General features: G+C 39.6%; 1 protein-coding gene across 6 annotated transcripts in view; it reads left to right on the top strand.

Moving 5' to 3' along the window:
* The window catches only part of CEP95 (centrosomal protein 95), a 29019-nt gene that overhangs the window by 2372 nt on the left and 2019 nt on the right, over window positions 1-24628 (top strand). For 2 of the 6 annotated variants that reach the window (XM_036451505.2, XM_045586305.1), the window contains exons 3-17: window positions 1047-1154; window positions 5141-5251; window positions 6806-6911; window positions 8600-8715; window positions 10480-10611; window positions 12919-13112; window positions 14885-14997; window positions 15185-15314; window positions 16183-16333; window positions 18142-18281; window positions 19870-19956; window positions 20929-21058; window positions 21882-22051; window positions 22160-22234; window positions 23301-23453. In XM_036451505.2, the coding sequence (XP_036307398.1) occupies window positions 1047-1154; window positions 5141-5251; window positions 6806-6911; window positions 8600-8715; window positions 10480-10611; window positions 12919-13112; window positions 14885-14997; window positions 15185-15314; window positions 16183-16333; window positions 18142-18281; window positions 19870-19956; window positions 20929-21058; window positions 21882-22051; window positions 22160-22234; window positions 23301-23453 (1916 nt within the window). Of the gene's footprint in view, window positions 1-1046; window positions 1155-5121; window positions 5252-6805; window positions 6912-8599; window positions 8716-10479; window positions 10612-12918; window positions 13113-14884; window positions 14998-15184; window positions 15315-16182; window positions 16334-18141; window positions 18282-19869; window positions 19957-20928; window positions 21059-21881; window positions 22052-22159; window positions 22235-23300; window positions 23454-24628 lie in introns of those variants that run through there. The other 4 variants (XM_036451510.1, XM_045586307.1, XM_036451513.1 and 1 more) reach the window with 4 other exon arrangements.

Below are 24628 nucleotides of genomic sequence, written 5' to 3'. Positions count from 1 at the left end.
CCCCAGCTGCCGGCACTGGTTTCCCTCCGGGACCCCGGCTTCCCTTCTCCGGCCGTCTGCAGCCACCCAGGACCGGGCTGGCTTCCCTCAGGCTGCCTGTAGGCACCTGGGACCCAGGCTGCTTTCCTCCTGGCACAGCTTTGTCAGGAAGGACATCTGGTCTAATTAGCATATTACTCTTTTATTATTATAGTAGAGGCCAAATGCATGAAATTTGTGCACAGGGGAGGGGTCCCTCAGGCCAGCCTGCCCCTTCTCACATACTGGGAGCCCTCAGGGAATGTCCTACTAATGGCTTAGGCCCGCTCCTCATTGGGTGTGGACCTAAGCTGCAGTCTGGCCTCCCTTTGTGGGAGGTGACCAGGCTGATCAGGGGAATGCGCCAGCTTCATCACCCCACTGCTACAGCCACTGCCAGTCACCTCAGCTGCCAAGGTGTTTTCATCAGCATGGACTCCAGTCCCTTCACCATGAAAATGAGGATATGTTTCCATTGCTTTTTCCCTTCCCTCTGATCCCAGGCTCGGTCCCTCCTTACCCCCGCCCCTCTGATTGCCAGCTCAGGCCGCCCAGGCTTTAGGCTTGGGCAGGCCTGCTCCCCAACCCTCTCATTGAAGACTTATATTGCATATAAGGCTAATATGCAAATTGTCCCCTTGGGAGTTTGACTGTTCACTATGACGTGTGCTGACCACCAAGGGGTGACACAGAACGAAGGAAGGCCCCAGCCAGCAGCTGGGGGAAGGAAGGCCCAGATCTGGGGACCCTACCCATGCACCAATTTCATGCACTGGGCCTCTTGTGTTCATATATTTACTAAACTATATTCAATCAATAAATAGTCAACCAATAAATATTGTACTGTGTGGAATTTATGTATGCTCTGTTAACTTTATCTTTACTTTTAAAAACCTGTTCTATTTGGGACAGAGTTTGCTTTTGTGGTAGGTGAGCTTATTTAGAAGCCTAATCAGAGACAGATGAAAATGTGGACCCTCATAGATGCAAAATCATGTAGCTTTCTTCCTCTCCTCTCCTCCCCCCAGACCTCATAACTAATCCCAGGAGTCAAGAGGATGAAGCTCACAATGTACAAGCAGTAATTGATTCTTTGGCCTTGGATTACCTGCAGGTCAGCTTGTCTCACATAACAGGTTGGTATATACTTAACCACTAGATAATTTTGCATTCTACTAACATAACTTGTTTAGAACCCTAGACATTGTTTAGCAAAATGACTAAGCTTATGATATAGACCAAACAACAAGAGTGAACTAAGACAGATGATGGGGTATAGTTAAGGCAACCATCCTTGAAAACTTTTCGAGGACAGTCAAACATCATATATGATCCTATATAATAAAGAGCTAATAGTAAATGGTCATCACACCCTCATGCTATCATGGCTTAGACACTTAACATTGGGGAGAGAGGAATGGGAATCAGCCAGGCTGCTGCCTGGGAGAGGGACAAGCCGCCTGCTCTGCAGTCCTTGGTGCCAGCAGCTGCACTTGCGCCTGCGACTGGGAAAGGGACAAACTGCATACCCCGTGGTCCGGGGCACCAGCAGTTAGGGCCTGGGCAAAGCCACCCGCCCATGATCCCCTGCAGCTGCAGCTGCAGCTGGCCTGGGTCCTGGGTGCTTGCGCCGGCCAGAGGGAGGGAAACCTGGGTCCCGGGTACCTGCGACTGGCCAGAAGAGGGAATCCTGGGTGCAGGGCAAGGTAGAGGCGGTTAGGGATGATCAAGCCAGCAGGAGAGCAGTTAGGAGCTATCAGGCCAGTAGGGGAGCAGTTAGGGGTGATCAGGCAGGCAGGCAGAGGTGGTTAGGGGCACTCAGGCAGGCAGGCAGGCAGACTGGCGCGTGGTTAGGAGGCAGTTGGACATCCCCAAGGGGTCCTGGATTGGAGGCGGTGCAGGCTGGGCTGAGGGACCAACCCCTGCCCCCACACAAATTTCGTGCACTGGGCCTCTAGTTGAGTTTTAAATTTATCTGGGTCCATAGTACTAGCTGGTAGTTTGAAGTGTGATTTTATTTTAAAGCTACCATGCTGCTTGTTTGTAGTAGCTAAGAAACACTTAGATGTCCATTAATGTCAACAGGTTAAGTAAATTATGGTAGCTCCATAGAGGCAGCTACTCTGCAGGTAATTATAATGCACTTAATGTACAGTGTTCCATGTTAGTGAAATAATCTCCAGTAGAGTGAGAAAAATGGTGTAGTTACAATGACAATATGTAGAATATGCTGTTATTTGTAAATACAAAGGTAGGGACAACATATGTGCAGTTGATTTCATACAGAAGGACTCTCTCGAAGCATATACAGGAAACCCATCGTACTGTTTGCCTCCAATAAGAGGAACTAAAGGACTCCAGGACAAGGGAGGATGAAACTTTCCATTGTATGTCTATTATACTTTTTGAATTTTGAAGCGTGAATATTACCTATTCAGAATAAATGAAACTGTAAATTATTTTTGAACCTTTCTCTTACAGTGAATTATTTCCAGCTAACAAACAGAGGGTATCTTGGAGACTTGAAACTATATTTAACTCACTTGAGAGAAGGTTTATATTGTTGATCTATTCTTTGACAGTATGTAGTTAAAAGAGATAAATGTTAATCAGGATAGGCCAATTACATCTCTTAATTTAATATTCACAAGAACAAATTTTTGTAAAAATACTATCTTAAGTTTTTGAGTACAGTTCTACTCAAAATGTGGTAAATTAGGTTTGGACATAATTTATTTTGAGGGCTAATCCTGGGGTTTGTTTCCCTGTTCTTTTTTGCAATTTAGAATTGCTGTATCATTGGAGTAGGGCAATTTCTAGTATTTGTGCTTTCTAAACATACTATATAGCAATGTTGTATATGCTTACAGAACTTTTTTTATTGTAGAACTTCCCCAAGTAACTCATTCCCACCCCATGAAAAGTTGCAAAACTGCTTACCTCTTCCAGTAGACTGCAAAGCAGCTTTTTACTCCTTGTGTTTTGTTTAAATCAGTTTCCATGAATTACTGGATTCTGGCAGGCAGTCTTAGTTGCTGGGTTGACAGAGTATAGTCCCCTGCCTGGAAACTGTGAAGTCCTAAGTATGCCCTTGGGTATACCTGTGTATCTTGTTAAACCAGAAAAACATAAAGCTGTAAGATTTCTGTTTAGTAGTTGTTTTAAACAAAAAAAATCTGTCAAATATTGTTTGACTAGCAGTATTGCAAAACATTAAGTTTCTGGTTGGTTTTGCATCATAATTAAAGTTACAAATGGCTAGATTCTCTCAAATATCAAATTTCCACTCTGCTTCTTCCATGCTGCTTTGAACACATGAGAATGCCAGGCATGATGTCCCCATCTTGAGTGTCTCAAGAATTTTGTCCATACCTGATGTTGATTAAAGTCTATCTTATGGGACATTTAACACATCAAGTTTCCATGCTTTTAGGAACCCATTTCTTGTCAACATTTTCAATTGAACTTTTATTAAAAATGTATTCTAGGCCAGGTGGTGAGCTAGGTACTATTTCAAGATTAACTTATGGGCAAAAAGTGGATGTAGTGGGAGATGAAGCTGGAGAGGTTGAGGATGAAGTGAGATTAAAAAGGGTTTTATAGCCCTAGCTGGTTTGACTCAGTGGATAGAGTGTCAGCCTGCGGACTAAAAGGTCCCAGGTTTGATTCCAGTAAAGAGCACATGCCTGGATTGCAGGCTCGATCGCCAGTAGGGGGCGTGCAGGAGGCAGCCAATCAATGATTCTCATCATTGATGTTTCTCTCTATCCCTTTCTTTCTCTGAAAGCAATAAAAAATGTGTGTGTGTGTGTGTGTGTGTCTTAAGAAGTGTTTTATATGTTGGGAGCCATTGGCGGTTTGTTGTTCGTTTGTTTTTATTGATTTAAGAAAGAGAAACATCAACCCTAACTGATAATCAAACCCACCACCTTTGGTTTTTGGTGTACGGAGATGAGGCAGACCAACTAAGGCACACTACCAGGGTGCATTGATAGTTTGTTTTTGTTTTGTTTTGTTTTTTTAATTTTCACCTGAGGATATTTTTTCCATTGATTTTTAGAGAGTGGAAGGAGTGGGGTAGAGAGAGAAACATTGATGTTAGACAAGCACATCAGTTAGTCAGTTGCCTCCAGCAAGCATCCTGACTGGGGTCTGGGATAAACCTGCAATCCAGGTATGTGCCCTTGATCCTGAATTGAACCCTTCATCCTTCAGTGGTATGCACACCAACACCATACCACTGAACCACACCAGCCAGGGCCCATTTAGTTTTTAATATTAAAAAAAAAAAAATGGTATGATCTATGCACAATGAATAGGAATTAACATATTTGAAAAAAATTAGGAAATCTGATTAAAGTATCCCAACACATTTTTTATTGTTTTCTTTTTATACTTCTTTATTGCTATTATCTCCAAAAATCCACCATCTAGGAGTAGGATGCCACAATTTGTAACAGTGTTCTCTCCTGCCATTTTTTTTCACCAGCCAAATAAAGTTCTGCTTAGCTGTTTTATACTTTGGTATAAATTTTGTCAGAGCATGTTTTCTTAAGTCCATTTATTTTGCTTCTTGATAAAGGAGGGAATATGCCAATGAATTAACAAACACCATATTCAAGCCTACCCTCTTTGTTTCTTCAGATATAATCGGGTATCAGGAAATTGATGTTTTTAGTACAGTGATCTTTGAGCAACACAGGGGTTAGGAGTCCCAATCCTTGAGCAGTCAAAAATTCAGGTATAACAAGTTAGCACTCCACATAAGCGGATTCCCAACCACAGATAGAAAATACTGTTTTTAAACTGTGTTTGGTTAAATTCACAGACACAAAACCCAAAGATACAGAGGGCTCACTGTATATTTATTGGGCGGGGGGAGGAATTAGCAATATTCCCTGACTGTATATTTATTGGGCGGGGGGGAGGGAATCTGTGTGAGTGGATCCATGGAGTTCAAATCTGTGTTGTTCAGGGTCAATAGTATTACATTGTTTCTTCAAAATTGGTTTATAACCCTTGTATTTTGAACAATATTTTCATAGTGGTATATCCATTTCAAAATTATGAGGCTTTTGATTTGTTGGTTAAATTTTTTAATAGCTCTGTATTCTATGTCCAGGAGAAAATATAATGAAAGGAGATAAAGAATCTATTAAGAATCTCCTAGAAATATTTGATGGGTTGCTGGAGTATCTTACAGAACACATCAGTGAAGCATCTCACGAGAAAAGTAAGTTTAAGAACAGAAATTTGGTTTAGTTCATTTGTTATGTCCCTTTTTGCCTTTTATATTTGGGCCTCCCTATGTAGTCATACCTTAGTTGGACAGTGTTTTCTAAAGTCTGATTGTTACCTTGCAGGTCTAAGTTTATATGGCAGTATTACCTGTAGCTAATCAGATTCCTCAAAACATCAATTAATGATGGGAAATAAGTCTTTATTAACACTAGTCACATCTGGTGTGCAGAGCAGCTTCTTTGGTACCTGACCTAGCACTTCACTTACCAACATTAAAAAGGTATTTGAAGGCAGACCATGGGCTAAGTGCCATTCACTGTATGACTGAAGCTCTCTAAGCCTGTTTTCTCATCTGAAATTCACTTACAGCTGTAAAGAAGGTTAAGTAAGTAGATATGCATAAGTAGTTAACACCAAGCCTACCTCAGAATAAATGCACAATGATTGTTACCTAATGTTATTAAAATGTTGCTTGGTAAATACAGAGGGGTAGATCTAAATCATAGGACGTTTCACCCACATACCTCCTGAAATCCTCCCCTCGTGAGTTAATGCCGCTAGTGAAAGTGTATTTATCATGTATGTTGGTGTAGAAAAAGATGGATAGTCCTAAGGAAAATATTATGCAAGACTTGATGTGGTCTCACTCTTAGATAGAGCTGATGGTAGACTGACAAAGTCATTTTTTTCTGAAGCCATACCCTAGTCATCTTGCCTCAGACATCCCTTACAGATAGAGAAGTATAAGGATAATAAATAAATCTGCTACCTAACTTAAATAATAAAACATTGCTAATACAACTGTAGACTCACCTTTTTTTGTTGTTGTTGTTGTTTGTTTGTTTGTTAATCCTTACCCAAGGATATTTTTCCACTGATTTTTAGAAAAAGTGGAAGGGAGAGGGAGAGAAAAACATCTATGTGAGAGAGACACATCGATTTGCTGCCTCCTGCACGCACCCCATCCAGGGCTGGGGATCCTGCAACTGAGGTACGTGCTCTGAACCAAAATCAAACCCAGGACCCTTCAGTCCAAGGGCTGACACACTCCACTAAGCCAGGGCTAGGGCTCGAGCCCGCTTTTAAAACAATACTTGTACCCTAGCTGGTTTGGTTCAGTAGATGGAGTGTCAGCCTTAGGACTGAGGGGTCCTGGGTTCGATTCCAATCAAGGGCACATGCCCAGGTTACAGGCTCGATCCTCAGTAGAGGGTGTGCAGGATGCAGCCGATCATTGATTTTCTCTCATCATTGATGTTTCTGTCTCTCCTTTTCCCTCTCTCTCTAAAATAACATATACTTTAAAAAACAAACAAAAAAAAAACAATATTATATTGTTTCTTTGTTATCCAAATAATACATTCTCATTATAAGTGATGATTTGGTCCTTTCAAATTTCAATTTTGCAAGAGCCCAGTTTACCAGGAAGAGTTGAGGGTGCCATACTATTCCTACCTTTACCCACTCCTGTATAGAAATAGTAGTATATTAACTTGGGGTTTTGTGTGTGGTGTTTTTTGGTATTGTTTTTATCTATTCTAAACAGGTGAAACTGGAGAATGTTTTAAGGAATCCCATAGAGAAGAACCTTTGGAAGAATCAGAAAGTACTAAAGAATCCAAATCATCATGGAAAAGTGTTTCTTCTGGGAGGTATCACTCAATGTCTGAATTTAGTCATAACAAGTTATACTTTTTCCTTCTCCTAACAATTAAAATTGTACATAATATACCATAATGGCAGCAAAAAAACCACACACACACACAAAGCTAGTGTGAAAATTTTACTAACTTTTAAACCTCTCTGAAGGAGTTTTAAGAACCTTGAGCTATATACAGAGCTTAATTCTCAACATTAACTACCTATTTATTTTTTTAATTTTCTACTACCTTCAAAATAGTTTACATTCCTTGCAAAAAGCCTATAAAGGAGAGAAATTAAAAAAAAAAAGAGAGAGAAAGAGAGATCTACTATTTAGTATAAATAGTTACTTTAACAGTTTGTTATACTTCAGTCTTCCTTACTGTGTTTTTTTTATTTAGTTATATTGTTTATATAAATTTGTTTCCTGCATTTTAAAATTAGCATATCAAGTCTTTTTCCAAATTGTTAAACTCTTTATAATCATTTTTTTAAAGAATTTTTTTAAAAATATATTTTATTAATTTTACACAGAGAGGAATTGAGAGGGATAGAGAGTTAGAAACGTCGATGAGAGAGATACATCGACCAGCTGCCTCTTGCACACCCCCCACCGGGGATGTGCCCGCAACCAAGGTACGTGCCCTTGACCGGAATCAAACCCAGGATCTTTCAGTCCGCAGGCCAACGCTCTATCCATTGAGCCAAACTGGTTTCGGCTCTTTATAATCATTTTTAATCACTGTGATAACATACCATTCTTATGGGTGTATCATAATTTACTAAACCACTTCTCTAAAGTGAAGGTGGTTGTTCCAGTGTGTGTGTGTGTGTGTGTGTGTGTGTGTGTGTGTGTGCTTTTTAATATATATATAATTGATGCGAGGGAGGAAAATAATTGATGCTAGAGTGCAACATTGATTGTCTGCCCCCCAGTCCCCCGGGGATGGAGCCCACAACCCATGCATGTGTTTATATTATTTTTTTAAATGTGATCTGTACCTTTGTTTATTCTTTCTTCCCCTTTCCTCCCAATATCTTTAAGTTGCACTCATAGTCAAAGAGTATAAATGCTACAAGGCTGTCAAAAATTGTTAAATTGCTTTCCCAAAAGGTCATGATTATACGCCCACTAGCTTAGCAGGATGAAAATGCTGGGTCATTGAACCCTCGTGTACCAGAATCATGTACCAATATCATTAACCAATAGCGAGTTTTAAAATTGGTGCTACTTTCATAGAAAAAATAATTATTACAGGCTTGATTATACTTCTGCTAATTAGATGTTGAACATTATAATATTACTTTCTTTTAAATATATGGTTCTCAGATAAGCACAAGAAGTGATAAGTGATAGAGGGAGTATCTTTTTCTTTCTGTGTATAGCACATGTGTCAAACACAAGGCCCGCGGGCCAAATCCGTCCCGCCAGGCCTTGCAATGTGGCCCGCACCGCGCTGTCATCACTGCACTCCGCTGCGTTTCCATCACAATGACAGTTTATGACTGTTCAGTAAACCATTCGGCCCGCGATTTAGGCTGGATTTTAGATTTTGGCCCCTTCTCTGATTGAGTTCGACACCCCTAGTGAGCAATCTGATACTCACAGGCAGGCTGCTTGAAGCAGCTCTTGGGGTTCTCATGGGAGGGGCCCTCTATGGTCAGGCTGGGCCCTGAGTAATTAAGGGAACTCTTTCAGGTGTTCCCGGTCATCTGAGGCTTTGGACCCCTCTTGGGATGGAGATGAATTAGAATCTACTGGTGAGATAATTAGACTTGGAGACACAGCACACACCTTTTCTCTAAGAAGTAATGGTGAGTAGTTAAACTTTAAATATCAGTTATTGTTATTCAGCATACAACTATTAAAATGTAAATAATTATATTTAGAAGTGTTTAAAGTTGAGAATAGAGAGAGCCCTAATTGGACTTAAGAATTGAAATCCCTGAATATCACCATTACCCACTAAATATGAACAGTTATCTGAAATCTATGAAGTGGGAATCATAGGCACATGGGCAAATAGGCGAATGCAAGTTTGTCCTGTAATATGTGGGCCTTGATGCCATGGGAATGGAATTCTAGATGCAGCTTAACAATCTATCACATTCAGAGTACCTCTTAAGTATAGTTTCCTGAACTGGGTGACTCTTTTTTTCATGGTTTCAACCAACATTCTGTACATCCAGTGGCAGTTTTTCTCTCAGGCTTCAGCACACATATCCTATAATCTACTGCTTATATACAATAAACCGGAATATCTTTCAGGCCTATTTTGAGCCTTTCTCCTTACCCGCCTCCAACCATCCCAATTCCCTGTGCTGTCCACTTGATTGCCATGCTCTTCTCTGATATATTGTTTTTTCTGCAGGGATGCTTTTCCTTTCTATTCCTGGCAAATTCGCCCTACAAAGTTGTGTCTCTCCCTGACCTGCCTCAGGCTCTGGGGCTCTTTAACCCTGAGTATAATCCTCACCTTACTTTGGTAACACCATTGTATTTTCTTAATATATCATGAAAATAATATCTCCCTTTCTCTCTGAAATCAGTAATATATATATATATATATATATATATATATATATATATATATATATGTAAATAAAATGCACAGCTCTAGCCAGTTTAGCTCACTGGATAGAGCGTCAGCTTGCAGACTGACGGGTCCAGGGTTCATTTCCAGTCAAGGGTACATGCCCAGGTGGAGGGCTTAATCCCCAGTGAGGGGCATGTAGGAGGCAGTCAATCAATGATTCTCTCTCATTGATGTTTCTGCCTCTCTCTCCCTCTGAAATCAATATATATATATTTAACTTTACTTTTTTTAAATTTCTTTATTGATTAAGGTACTATTAAAATATATATGTACCCTTATCATCCCACTACCCCCACCCCAATCATGCCCTCACTCCCCTGTAAATGCACAGAGACCCTGGCCGGGTAGCTCATTAACTTGGAACCAAGGTTTTGGCTTCAATCCCAGCCAGGGCACATACAGGAATTAGCCAATGAATGCATAAATAAGTGGAACAAATAAGGGGGAAAAGGAGATAACTACAATAGTGTCAACATTAAAAATTTAAATAGTTTTAAAAATAAAAATTGAAAAAGGGATTAAAAAGTCAGGAGAGGAGAAGTTATGAATCCATTTCATTTATGCAAAGTGTGTATGGTAGATTTATAAAGGAGCAAAGTGGATATCCCCTCAATTGCAATAATATTTTAATATAATTTTGTTTGATCTATAAATCTTTGATTATGGTATCATCCAAGACTCCTAGCTCAGAGCTATACTTACACAACAGTCAGCATTTCTACAACTCTGGCATCTATTTTTCTAAAGCAAACTAATGAAACATTAGTTCGTAAAACTTATCTTTCAAGTTGTACACATGATTCTGGGCTACAGAACTACATCTTGCTAACTAACAGTCATTAAAAATAATTGTTAATTTGAAAAATCACACCAACATAGTTCTGTTATTATGTCATTTCTGAGATCTTTATCTTCTGTGTACAAAATTTTTGTTTCAGTATGACATTCACAATTTTAAAAATTTATCTTTAATATTTTCTAGGTACTCAAGGTCCTAACAAAATGCATTCTGAACAATCCTCAACTGTACCATGTTCTAAGTCAGGTGAAGAAGTGTTGAACCCTCTCTCACCCAGTATTTTGTTCAAGAGTAAGACATCCTTTCTTAAAGACAGTGAGTAGTAATGTTATTAGTTTTTGGACAATTTCTATGTGTTGGAGATAATAATTAGTTCCTGGGACAATGCTGCTGCTGTTAGCTCTTTTCCTTTTGTTGCTCTACACTTTATGCAGTTTTTGTTTTTTTTTTACATGATCCTACTTGTAAACTAGAGGCCCAATGCACAAAAATCATGCACTTGGGGGGTGCCTCAGCCCAGCCTGTGTCCTCTTGCAGTCTGGGAGCCTCAGGGGATGTCTGGCTAACAGCTTAGGCCCACTCAGCAGTTGGATATCTTTAGCACTGCCACAGAGGAGGGAAAGGCTCCCACCACTGCTCCTGCACTTGCCAGCCATAAGCCTGGCCTCTGGTTGAGCGGCCATCCCTCCTGTGGGAGGACACTGACCACCAGGGGCAGCTCCTGCGTTAAGCGTCTGCCCCTTGGTCGTCAGTGTGCATCATACCAACCGGTCATTCCGCAGATTGGTCAGTTTGCATTTTAGCCTTTTATTACCGTATTTTTCGGACCATAAGACGCTCCGGACCATAAGACGCACCAGTTTTTAGAGAAGGGAAATGAAGAAAAAAAGATTCTGAAACAAATAGTGTCCTAAAATATTTTATGTGCATTAAAACCCAACATCACAGTCATAAACACATGTAATCAACCCTGTAAAGTAAACAGCAGCATTTAGAACCATTTTAGAGCCGGGCAAGCACACAGAGACCACACAGAGCCGGGCAAGTAAAAAAACTTTTTTTTTAAAGTATATGTGTAGGCTATATTTGGACCATAAGACGCAGGGACTTTCCCCCCACACTTCTGGGGGGGAAAAAGTGCGTCCTATGGTCCGAAAAATACGGTATATAGGACTAGGGGCCCAGTGCACGAATTCATGCACCTTGAAAAGAACTCTGTGGGCTGCAAGGCTTCAAGTGAGCACAGGGGTGGGTCTCATCCCATCCTCCACACTGCTGCCCAGCCCCTCCTGCTGTGGACTCCAGTCCCCTCTCTATCAGCAGCTCTGGTCCCACTGCTGCCGCTTCCATGTGCTGACAGTGCCAGCCCCACTCATACCCACTGACGGCACAGAGCAATCAGGGCCGCCAGCCACCACTCGCACCCACTGACAATACCAAGTGATCGGGACCGGCGCCGGGTGCTAGCAGCCAGGTGCAGCACCAGGCAGGACCACGGCATGCAGGAGCAAAGAATTTTCAGTAACCACCAGAGGTTCGCTCCAATGCCAGCGACCGGTGCCCCATTTTGGTCTGGTGCTCCTGTTCATCTGCTCCACCATCCCTCTGCAGCTGACACCCGCCACCTTCCACACATACCCCCTGGTGGTCAGCACACATCATAGTGACCGGTGTTTCGTGGTTCATATTAGCCTTTTATTATATAGGAGAATATTTGCTATTAAGTATGAGCTCTGATTTCTTTTTAAGATGGTCTTTGGGCATACATTTTATATCCCCCATTTTATTACCTAAGTCCTCTCTTCTCAAAGACTTTAAGACAATAAGAGTCCCTGATATATTAGTTTATCAGGTGGTAGTCTTCAAATTATTCATGAATGACAAAATGTAGTAACTTGAAAAATATTGTTACTTATTGTTATATCTTGGGTTTTCATGTGATTAGTATTACATAAAACCATTGTTATTGACTGCCTTTATAACATGTAGACAACCATAATTATATAATTATTCTTCAAGCCATTTAGGATTTTTAGTAGATTTTTCATTGCTTTTAGATAACTTTTCAGGAAACTTTTATAATAATTAAAATTACATTCTTCCTTATTTATTTATTTATTTATTTTTAAATATATATATTTTATTGATTTTTCACAGAGAGGAAGAGAGAGGGATAGAGAGTTAGAAACATTGATGAGAGAGAATGATTGATCAGCTGCCTCTTGCACACCCCCTACTGGGCATGTGCCCGCAACCAAGGTACATGCCCTTGACCGGAATCGAACCTGGGACCCTTCAGTCTGCAGGCCGATGCTCTATCCACTGAGCCAAACCGGTCCCAGCACATTCTTCCTAATTTAATTAGATCTCTACTTGTTTACTGAAAATGAGTCCCTGGTTTTTTTTTGTTGTTGTTGCTTTTTAAAAAAAAATCAAGTTAAAATATATTTCTAAGTAGTATTATGAACATGTTTCTATAGATATATGTATATATAAGATGATTTATTTCTTAGAATTTCATTTTTTTTCACTTTCTCATTTCTATTTACTCATTTTGATTACTTAAGAAAATAAACTTATGTAGAATTTCATTTTAATGTTCACTTAAATTCATCCAACTAGCAGAAATTCCTTCTGTGGATATGACTCCAAGTGCTAGGAAGCTAGGAGAGCCTATCCAATCAGCTATTCCTTTACATCCACCTTATCAGCCTTCAGAGCCTCGTGCACCCTACCCCATAGGAAAAGAATACTTGCATTCAAGTCACTGCTCCCCTGCCATGAATTCTACTGGAGAGGGCACAGAATTTTCTGTGGTAAGTAAAAGAGCTTGCTTTCAATTGGTTAGATGTCTAGAGATTTAAAGAAGTCTCTGCTACAATAGTAGTCAAGGATATTACACTAATCAGAGCACTGTACTTCTTAAACTTTACTTCTGCATACTCCTAATGGTCTTACTTTAGGAATATAGGAACAGAATGGATGTGTAAATATGGGAATAATAAGAGCCGACACATTTACTTTGTACCAGGCACAGTTCTAGTTACTTTACAAATAGTGCATAATTTACTCTTCTCAACACAGCCCTGGCAGTAGATACTATTTTTATTTCCCATGGAGAAGCAGATAGAGGTTTATATCTTGTTCCAGGTCACACAGCAATTGTAGAGCCAGGATTTGAACTCAAGTATTCTGACTTCAAAACCCACATTTTATGTCCCTGATTAAATAAAATGTTTAAAAGTATAAAAAGTGAAAAATAACCTTTTATTCAGCATGAACTACTGTTAATATCTTGGCCTATTTGCTTCCACTCTTATTCTTTAAAAGAAAAAAATTCTGCCAAGACCGGTTTGGCTCAATGGATAGAGCGTCAGCTTGGGGACTGAAGGGTCCCGGGTTTGATTCCGGTCAAGGGCATGTACCTTGGTTGCGGGCATATCCCCAGTAGGGGGTGTGCAAGAGGCAGCTGATCGATGACTCTCTCTCATCGATGTTTCTAACTCTCTATCTCTCTCCCTTCCTCTCTGTACAAAATCAATAAAATATATTTAAAAAAAAGAAAAAAGAAAAAAATTCTTTATAGAGTTACCTGTCCTTCATCTTCCTAAAAATAAGAACAGGCAGGTATATGCAAAGAGTAAATTTATAAATAATGATATATTTTCATTTTGAAAAAGTCAAAACAATGCAGAAAAAGTACAGAGAGAAAATGAGCATCGTTAGCATTAGGGTGACCACCATTTTAAACATCCTATGTATCTATTCAGATAGGATGGTGGATGAAAGAAAAGAGAGAGAAAGGAATTACAGGACAATGATTGCATTTGAAAGAGGCTTGGGGGGGGTGTGGTGGTGAAAGGACTTATGAATTGTTGGTAATACTCTATTTCTTGACCCTAGTGGCAGGTGGGAATATTCATTTTGAAATAATTGTTGAGCAGGATAGTTAAACTTCAATTAAAAAGTTTTTAAAGTATTTTTAAAGTTTTAAAAAAATATTATAGTTATTTACTAAAAAATATTAAATTTTAACTTCAATAGAAGAAAAAGATATTGAAGTGAAACTAAAGACGTTGTTAAATATCAAATATTCCTTTTTAAAAATATTTTCCATAAGATTCCCTCTGAAGTTAAGAAATAATTAAAAATGTTACAAATTTATATTCATATTTTAGGAGGTTTTGTCTTTGTTTCAATTTTGGACAATATATATTGACTGCTTAATATGAAAGATAATGACTTTAATACTTTGCACTTGTGATTTGATCATTTTTCATTGTTCAGGTTTACCCATAATCCCTGTATTTTCATATTTGCGAATACCTCACCTGTCTTTATAGTTGAATGACATCCCGAGCCACACTTTTTCTCCAAGTACAAGTTTACAGACATTGCTCCATTCTTTTAGTATTGAGGATCCATCGAGTATTTTGACAAATTTTCTATTTTTTTAAAAAAAGGAAAACAGAGAGAATAAAGGGAACTAGCTTTATGCAATGGATCCTCCCCCTCCCCCACACTCAAAATGTTATTTTTGTGTGTCTTCTTTATAGTTTTTCAAATCAACTCTTTTTGTTTTTAATAGGAACCAGATAATAGAGTTTTCTTAACTTTCAAGTTGCCTGAAGATAGCAAACAGGAAACAAGTCCAACTCAAGTCCGAAGCCCTAGGACAAGGAAGTTTCCTAAAGGAAAAAGGTAACATTCCCCGCAGGCTTCATTGTTTACAATCTGGTAAAGGGGTTTGAAGTTAGGGGTATATTCTCCAAATTTAGCTGTGAAGACGAGTATGAAATACTTGTTAAAGCACATATTACAGTTATTTTAAACTAAGTAATGTACTAAATATCTGCTGCCTAAATATCACCAGGTCATTTTATTACAGATATGAAAACAGAGGGGCAGCCTCATCCTGGAATCCACCTTTCTCTCAGAAGCCGGAAGATAGGTTAACAAGGCAAGAATTACATGCAGTGTCAGAGAAACTCTCTCAGCGGCTCTCTGAGCTAGATTGGGCAAGTCTTGTTTTTATCTATATTGATATTGCCATAGTTAGTGGTCATTAAATAATTTTATAATTGAAAGAGAAAGCTAAGCTAAAAACCAGAACGTTACTTGTGTTTTAGTTGCTGTGAAAATGTTCTTTAAATAAGACAGCTAGAACAGAGGATGAAAAACAATAGTATAGCCTTTCGTGGTATAACTAACTTTAGTACAGACCCAAATTTTTATTGAATTCTGATCAAAACAAATCACTTAACATAAGTGATTACATGAAATCATTTATCTTTTTTGTTTGTTTTAAAATATATTTGTAGGAGATCCAGTGGTGCAATTGGTTAGCATGGTACTTATAAAATATATTTGTATTGATGTCAGAGAGAAAAGGAGAGGGAAAGAGAGATAGAATCAGTGATGAGAGAGAACCATTGATTGGCTGTCTCCTGCACAATCCCCCAATGGAGATCAAGCCCATAACCTGACCAGGAATTGAACTGTGCATGACCTGGTTCATAGCTCCACACCTGACCACGGATCCACACTGGCTGAGCTAAATCATTTATCTTTTGATACATCTATAATGTAGTTCCCTTTTGTCACTAAAATTATATGGATCTCTGATTCTCACAAAATACAATATAATAGTTTGGGGTTATCACTGAATAAATGTATTAAATCCTTATTGAATTACTCTAACGTTTTTTGAAACTGAATAGCCCATAGCACTGGTGTACACTCTTTAGAAATTAAACATGCATAAACATCTGAAAACTTATTAGTGCCTAATTATCAGGGGAAGCTTTCTAAAGGTTATATCTGTTCTGTCCTTCCAACTTGCTTTCTGTTAAAAATCAATGAAAAGATGTTGAATTTCATTGGTAGATGTTAAAAAGTGCCCTGGGTGATCGAATTAAAGAAAAGACTTACCACAAAGAAGATACTGGAAATGAAGAGGTGAAGAGAGGAAATGATGAGATACTGTCACAGCACAGTGACGGCATCATAGAGTGTGGGCCGAAGAAGCGAAAGCCAGGTACCTATCCCAGAGGGTCAGGATGAGGACCACATAGGCACTTCTATGTGTTTATAATGACTGTCTTTATTATTTTAAATAGTTCATAAATATAAAAAGGATAAAAAATATCAAATACCTATATCTTCACCATCTAGAAGTAGCAGATGTTAGTAGTTATATTTACTTTACACCTTTGTGTTGATATCTTATCTGTTCTTCCCATAGTCCATTCTTTTTCCTTCCCTCAAAGAAACCCCTCTCAAAATTAGCATATTTTTTCTTATTCCTGTTTTTTATTTTTTCTTTGCAGTTTTATTGAGATATAATTAACATCATGATTTGATATATGTATCTACTGCAAAATGATTCCACAACTTTAGTTAACATATAACCTTTAATCTCTTAGAAACTTTCAAATATGCAATACAGTATTTTTAACTAAAGTCTCCATGAAGAACATTATATTCCCAGAACTTGTAACAAAAAGTTTGTACCTTTTGTCCACCTCCACACATTTCGCCACTCCTAACCCCCACCTTTGTCACCTGCAAATCTGTTCTCTGTACGTGAGTGGATTTTTTAGGTTCTACATATGAGTGAGAAAATAGACCATTTATCTTTTTTGTCTGACATAATTCATTCAGCATAATACCCTCAATGCCCATCTATGCTGCCACAACGACAGGATTTTCTTCTTCTTTTATGGTTGAATAATATTGCATTGCATTTATATGCATTCGTTATCCATTTATCTGTTAGTGAACACTTAGGTTGTTTCCATGTCTTGACTGTTGTAATACTACTACTTTTCACGTGGGGTATAGCTATCTTTTACATGTTTCAAAATAGCAAACAAACCAGCCCCCAGCACTGTGGCTCCAAGTCCTTAGCCCCCACATTGCCGTGAATTCTCTAATTATTTAGATGACAATGTTCCTTCACTTTGTGGTTTCTGGAGAATTGCCGTTTTCTGTTACCTGTGACCTTGGTTACTCATGGTACTCGATTGCATATTTGAAGTAGTGAACACCTTTATTTAGGTATAGTCTTGATTTTAACAATCCAGCAGGTTGATAATTAGGTCTTTCTTTTTTTCCCCAGTAGGTGGTGCTATAGCACAAGTTTTTGTTTTCTCTTACCTGCACTATTTTGCACCTCTAGGATTGTGGTTGGTGGGGGGATGTGGTTGTAGGAGTCTCCACCTGGGTGACTGGGTGTGTGTCCCTGCTGTATCTTAGTTACTTGGATCTCCAGACATCACCTTCATGGTGGGGAGATGTGACATGTGGGGACAGGCTCGATTTTTGAGCCTGCTACCTGGTTCCCTGAGGCTGCTGGCGCTACTATGCTGTAGCCAAGAGGCTGTAGACATGTCTCCACTGCTACTGCATGGCCCACTGCAGCCAGGGGAGGGAGTAAATTCTCAGATGCAGACACTGATTCTGCCCCTCTTACCCTCTGCAGGGCTGTAATGTTTGGGCTGCACCCCTATTACACCACCACCACCACTGTTGTGTTAGCTGGAGCCATGGGTCTAGCCACAGCAGCGGAACTGCATCTGCAGGCATCATCCTTGTCCTTACCCTCACCTCTACATTCTATCTAATATAACCACCTTCAGATGTACCAATGTATGGATCTCTCAGGTGTGGTAGTGTTGAACAGAGGAACCTTTGTTGGGTTATAGATATCTGATTAGTTATAAATTTAAGGATAGATACATAGGAGTCTTCCCACTCCACAATGATGCTGACGTCACTCCTCTACTGCCATTTTGAAGAGGAACCCTTTTAACCCTGTGTTTATATGTCTCTTCTGTGTTATAGGACTTGCCACGCCCAGAAAGCCATCCCATAGATCTCATTCGCTCTCTCCATCTCCAGTTAACAAAAGCAAACAGTTCCATATGGAAAGAAAAAAGCAAAGAAAGCCAAAAGAAACAGACACCCGCCAATTCCAAGCTAAGGTACATTCCATCTCTTGACTATCATTGGACAGTAGGCAGTATCATTTACCCTCAGCCAAATGCTATAATGAACATGCTGTTGATTAAAGGCTGAAATGTATTTAATATTATTGAGCTAAGTAGATGATAGCAAATTATATGACATGGCTTTTATGTCCCCCATGTGAGAGCATAAAACTTGTACTCACAAAATTTTAAGAAGACTAACCTTATCAGATACAGACCAGTACTGAAGGAATTTAAGAAAGAGTTGATAGTTTCAGAGAGAGCTTTAGAGAGTAACAGAATTTGAGGTAGATTAAATGTGACAGGCCATTTGAGGTACAGATAGGATGACAGTAACCAAAACAGGAATGAGAGGAGGTGATTAAGATTCAACAAGGAGAATGTATGATTACTAAGGAAGACTTCCTGCTATGAAATAGGGATTTTTGAAATGTAATATAAATTTAGAACACTTAAGTTGTTTTCTATAGTATCCTATATAATGAAGAGCAAATATGCAAATTGTGCCCTCGGGTGGTCATTCACCAGGAGACCGGGAGTTCAGCTGCTTGCTATGACATGTGCTGACCACCAGGGGACAAGCGTGGAAAATGGCGGGAGTTGGTGATGCACTGCGACCTCTCGCTTGCTACCTGGGGGTGGAGGAGATGGGGACAGAGGTGCAGTGAGAATGTGGGGTGTCCACTGAACTCACTCTCATTCCCCCTGCTCACTTCCCCTGGGACGCCAGGGCTCAGGTGCTGGGCACCTTCGAGGAGCCCATCCCATGGGCTCCCCGTGGGTCATGCAGGAGCTGGTCTGTGAGGCCTGCTGGGAAAGAGTGCGCTGCCAGCCCCATGGGGAATTGGGCACTGTGACTCAGGCGGAGAAGTGTGCAGCCCAGCAACCAGAGGCCCACGTGCTGCCCAGGTCCCAGAGATTGGCTGGGACCTGCCTTTCCATGCCAGACGTTTGTTCTTTGATGGCCAGCCAGGCCTAGGGACTGCACCGATGCAGGAATTCATGCACAGGTGGGGTCCCTCAGCCTGGCCAACGATCGGGGCCATCTTGCCCAGTCCGTCAGTGCCGATGGGGATGAGCCGGCCAAGGGAGGGATCATGGAAGGTGGAGGTTGGCCGTGGGAGTGCACTGACCACCAGGAGACAGCTCCTGCTTTGAGTACCTGCCCCCTGGTGGTCAGTGCACATCATAGCTACCATCCGGTCATAATGGTTGCTTAGGCCAGCGGTTGTCAACCTTTCGGACATCATGGACCACCAGTTGGCAATTGCTGGCTTAGGCTTTTATATATATATAGTTGTGTTACAATAGCATGCAACTTCAATTCAATATGTAAATTCCACTCAAGGGAGTATCAAAATAATTTCAAGAACTAAGAGGAAAAAAAAAATACATTATGTAGAATTTTATTTTATGTCTCAAGTACATGTCTATTAAATAATGTATATTTGTGATATAGAGCCTGAAAGATACTTTTTAAAAAAGTGAATACATTGGCAGGATCTTAGATGGATTTTTCTTCCTTCATTTTCATTTGTATGTTTTTTTATAACTAAATGTCATATGGTCTTTTCCTGTGTAGGCACTAACTGAGGCATTTGAAAGGGAACTAAGAAGAAATAAAGTTCAAGAAAATATTGAATCTCCAGAAACAAATGAGGAGGAAACAGTGGGTAAAAGTCTCTACTGTAATAAATGCCATTTGATCAGATCAGTGGAAAGTAAAGAGATGAACTTTTTAATATGAAAAAAGAATCAGCAGGCCATTAGCTCCGTAGAAAAAGCAGGATTTCATTTCATGATGAGGGGTTTTTCTCTTATTTATAGGGTATCCAAGTTGCTAAATGTAGCAAGACATTATACCAAAGGACACAAGCATTTTTCCTTCCTGCCCAAAGGTTTAATAGTCTAGGCCAGTGGTCGGCAAACTCATTAGTCAACAGAGCCAAATCTCAACAGTACAATGATTGAAATTTCTTTGGAGAGCCAAATTTTTTAAATTTAAACTTCTTCTAACAGCACTTCTTCAAAATAGATTCACCCAGGCCTTGGTATTTTGTGGAAGAGCCACACTCAAGGGGCCAAAGAGCCGCATGTGGCTGTAGAGCTGCAGTTTGCCGACCACGGGACTAGGCTAACAAGTTAAAGGGACATAAAAGAAGACAGGAAACCTCAGTTGTTACATACCCGGTGGGAAGAAACCCAAACATCAATTTCCATTGCCTTTCAAAAGGATGGTTACAGAAACTGAAAGCATGGAAAAAAATGCTTATGCTAAAGTGTTCATAAATAAAAGAGGATACAACTAAACATTGGGAACTTTGACAACTTTTTCCAATTAGATTTAAAAAGAAACAAGTACACCAAAACATTATTAGTTGTATTTAGGAAGTAGGAATGTGGTGACTATGAAATAAAAAAAATAAAAAAATTCAGTCCTTTTTCAAATTCCAGAGGATGCCAAAAGTCAAAGATTCTTTTTACTTAGAGTATATAAAAACCAGATTTTAGAAATCTAAAGTAAGATGATTTGGCTTGGGATTAGTTAGCTATTTTTGTCAATATGTAATATTTAAGATGATTATTAACAAGTTATTAGACTTCTGTCTTACTTCTATTCTGTTTTATATATGCTTTTAAGGAAAAAATATACCGAGAAGATGGTCATAAAAGAATTCCAAAACATAGTCAACCCTGGAAGATTTACTCTAGAAACACCATAACTCCGAGTCCAAGAGGTGGCTTGCCAAAAGCAAATAAAGAAGTTCCAAGTAAGAACCACAAAATTGTACTTTGTGCAAAACTGGCCTTTAAAAGTGTGTGCTACATCCCAAGGACGTGCACTGAAAACTGACATCCACAAGTTAGTTGGAGAAAGTTACCTCTTTTATCACTGCCATGCACTAGATTTCTGTAAAAAGATAAAACTCTTCAATAAGGCATTTATTTAAAACTCATCAATAATATCTTAGTGAGGTTTATATCCTTAGCACCAAAGGAATGCTAGGGCCACTCACTACCTGCTGCTCTGGCTTTTGTTTTACTCTGCTCATTTATGCTGGCTGCCTTTTCTTTGTTTCTGGGAAGTTGGTAAAATCAGAGGGATGCTCCAAAGCAAGCAGATGGCCTGTCCAGCTCCTGTTATACTGACAGTTGGTGCTAGTGAGTACTAGAGTCCTGTTACAAGGAAAATGAGGCCATATGAAATGCCAAGGTGCAGTTTCAAAGATGGCTGGCCTTCTAACTGCATCCCATCAGACACACACTTTGCCAACTAGGAGGGCTGAGGAGTATGTGTGACTACACACACAGCATCCACCCAAGGCAGCCGAGTCAGCTGAGCAGTTAGAAAGGACTTCACAAGACCAGCTTGTCCTCAATCAGAACTGTTGAGCTTCTTTTCATTTGTACTAGTAGTTGGCTCACTCTGAGCAAGGATGCAAAAGTAATAACATACTTTTAGAATTGTTCTTTTCAGGATCAGAACCACATCACGTAGGTAAGCTTTGATCTATCAGGAAGGTAGGATGAGAGTTATTAAAAGCTGTCAGCAACTCTCTCAGATTAAGAGCTTTTGGGTTTTTTTCCTTGCAGTGAAAGTAAATGAACACAGTCTCCTGCCCCTGATGCTTGAGCAGTTTCCATTTCTCTATGTTTCTGGCCAAACACTAAGCAAAATGTGGAAACAGCAAATTGCACAGATTGAACAGCTCAAAAAAGATGCATATAGAGAAGATCGATCAAAGAAGAAACTCCAGGATGAAGTAAGCTGTCAATTTTAAGCATAGGAATAATCAAAAAGGGAAAGAACTTACCCTGAAAATTTAATTAATAGAAATTATTAACCTCCTTCCCTGTTGTCCCACTTAAAGATAGAAGAGGCCTTAAGAAGGCATGACCTGCTTACTGCACTTGTCAAGAAAGAATACGAACATAACAAGAGATTGGTATGTCAAGAGCAAGTTGGTATAACTTTGAATTTATAACTTGTATTACTTACTTTTATTTGTACCAGCTGGGCAGTAGCCCCACAGATGTTACCTTGAACACTTGCCTGTGGAAGCATCTGGACTTGAACCAAAACTGATGGGGGAGTTGCTAGGTGCTTTCTAGCACATAGTTTCGCTTAGTCTTTTTTGTAACAAGATGGACACATTTTCTATGAACTAAAAAAACCAAGGCTTTGAGATGTTAACTTGCCCTGGATCTCACAATAATCAGTAAGAAGGAAGGTTGAGATTTTAATCCAAGTCTGTTTCTACCTTCATGGCCCCTTTGAGGTACCACGTGGTTGTAACTAGTGCTTTAGTCCTCTCCCATCTTCCCAGGTCCCAGGTAGAGATGAGGTAGTTTACCAGCCTCCATTATAATTGGGATAGAGAATCGTACACAGCACATTATCTTCTGTTGAGAATAATGAAGGGAAAGGACAGCGGTTAGACACAATATGCCAGAGAAAGGGATTTAAAAATGATTGGCTGAAAGTAGAGACAGGCAATGAGAACGATAATTAATCCCAAACATTTCCAAAGAAGGGGAAGCCATCTGAAGAACTGCATGTGGTACTTTGCTATGAGGGAAAGGAAACAGATATCTGAACACCTAGTTAGAGGGTTTATGTGCATGACCTCATTTCATCCTCACTCTTTTGTAAGAAGATATTGCTTAATTTCCTTAGTATTGATGTAAATACTCTTGGTAACTCAAATTTTGCTTGAAAGAGTTTTCTACTAACTGGCATGTGGATGTGGAATGGAGATGAGATCCTCAGCTCCACCAGGTCTCTGCTGCTCTCTGCAGCAGAGGGGGCTCATTGGGGCAGCTCTTAGGACTAAGGTGATGAACCACCAAAGGATAGAGGACATCTGGGGGCTGAGTCTTTCACACTCTGTGCCAGACAGTAGGCCACTGGTCCTCCATACCTGGCTGACTGCTGGAAGACATTGTGGGGACAAATGAGAATGCTGGAGTCTGTATTCCTCTTATCCTTCTGTTTCTCTTTCCCTTTCCCAGCAAGACTTCAAGGACCGCATTCATAGGCAGAAGTTGACCCAATCAAAAATAAAAGAAAGTCGACAGCAGATTGTTCGAGCCCGAAAATATTATGATGATTATCGAGTTCAGTTGTGTGCAAAAATGATGAGAATGAGGACACGAGAAGAATTGGTAAGTATGGCTTTTCAAGCTAACCCTGTTACGAAGGTGCATTTTGTCTGTTACCTTTCAAGACCACCTTCTTTGTGTGTAACACTTGTCCCAGTTTGAATCCAATATTCAAATACAAGTCCTAAAATGGTGGCTGTGAGAGTTCAGGCTTGACCATACCTCATATTATTATCCCAGTAGTATATCCCAGGCTCTTCTCAGTCTCCACTGCCCTCATCCGAATTCCCTCTGAGCTACTGCACACAGGTACTTCCCCCATAAAACGGCTTTAGGGGTTTGGGGGCATATTATCAAAGACAGGAACTTAAGATGTGATTAGATGACCTAGGTTTCCACATAAAATCAGGAAAAAACATAGGGCACATATGCTTTGAGATGTTTCCACAAAGTATTTACAGTCTCATCCAAATCAGGCTGAAATGCTTAATATTTGAGATTCTAAACTGGCAATAAATTTCATCCCTAAACTAAAACTTGAAGGTAATTATAGTTAACTGGGCTGAATACTCTAAAGTGGATCATACGTATATTATTCTCATTTCTAGAAGATACTACGAAGGCTTTGAGTGGTTAAGTGACTTGAGTAAGATAATCTGGCTGGCTTGATCAAGAATTCTTATTTAATCAATGGAGGACAAGTGGGCATATCCAAATCCATTGAACAGTTTGCTTTCCTGTGGCCTGCTACATGCTAATCAACATCATCCTCAGTTATTCACAAGAGTAGATGCAACATTTATTTCTGCTTTGGGGTTCTTGCCCTATATAAATGACTGCTTTAGATATCTTTTCTGAAAGCAATAAAGAATCTTTGGGCTCCAGGAAAAGATGCTGAAACATCATTAGTCATAACAGAAATATAAATCAAAACCACAGTGAGATACCAGCACACCCACTAAGATGGCTGAAATAAAAAAGACAAGTGGTGGCAAGGATGTGAACATGGAACCCTCACGCAGTGCTGGTGGGGCTATAAAATGGTACAATGACTTTGGAACAGTCTGCGAGTTCCTCCAAAAGTTAACATAGACCTACCATATCATTCAGCAATTTCACACAGATAACTTACAAGTGTTTGCAGAAGCACTATTTATAGTAGCCAAAATGAGGAAATAACCCAAATGCTATCAGCTGATGAGTGGATAAAAGAAAATTATATCCATACAGTATTATAA

Source organism: Pipistrellus kuhlii, unplaced genomic scaffold (genome assembly GCF_014108245.1).
Source record: "Pipistrellus kuhlii isolate mPipKuh1 unplaced genomic scaffold, mPipKuh1.p scaffold_m20_p_22, whole genome shotgun sequence".
NCBI classification, from domain to species: Eukaryota; Metazoa; Chordata; class Mammalia; order Chiroptera; family Vespertilionidae; genus Pipistrellus; species Pipistrellus kuhlii.
This window is presented reverse-complemented; position numbering and strand designations above follow the sequence as displayed.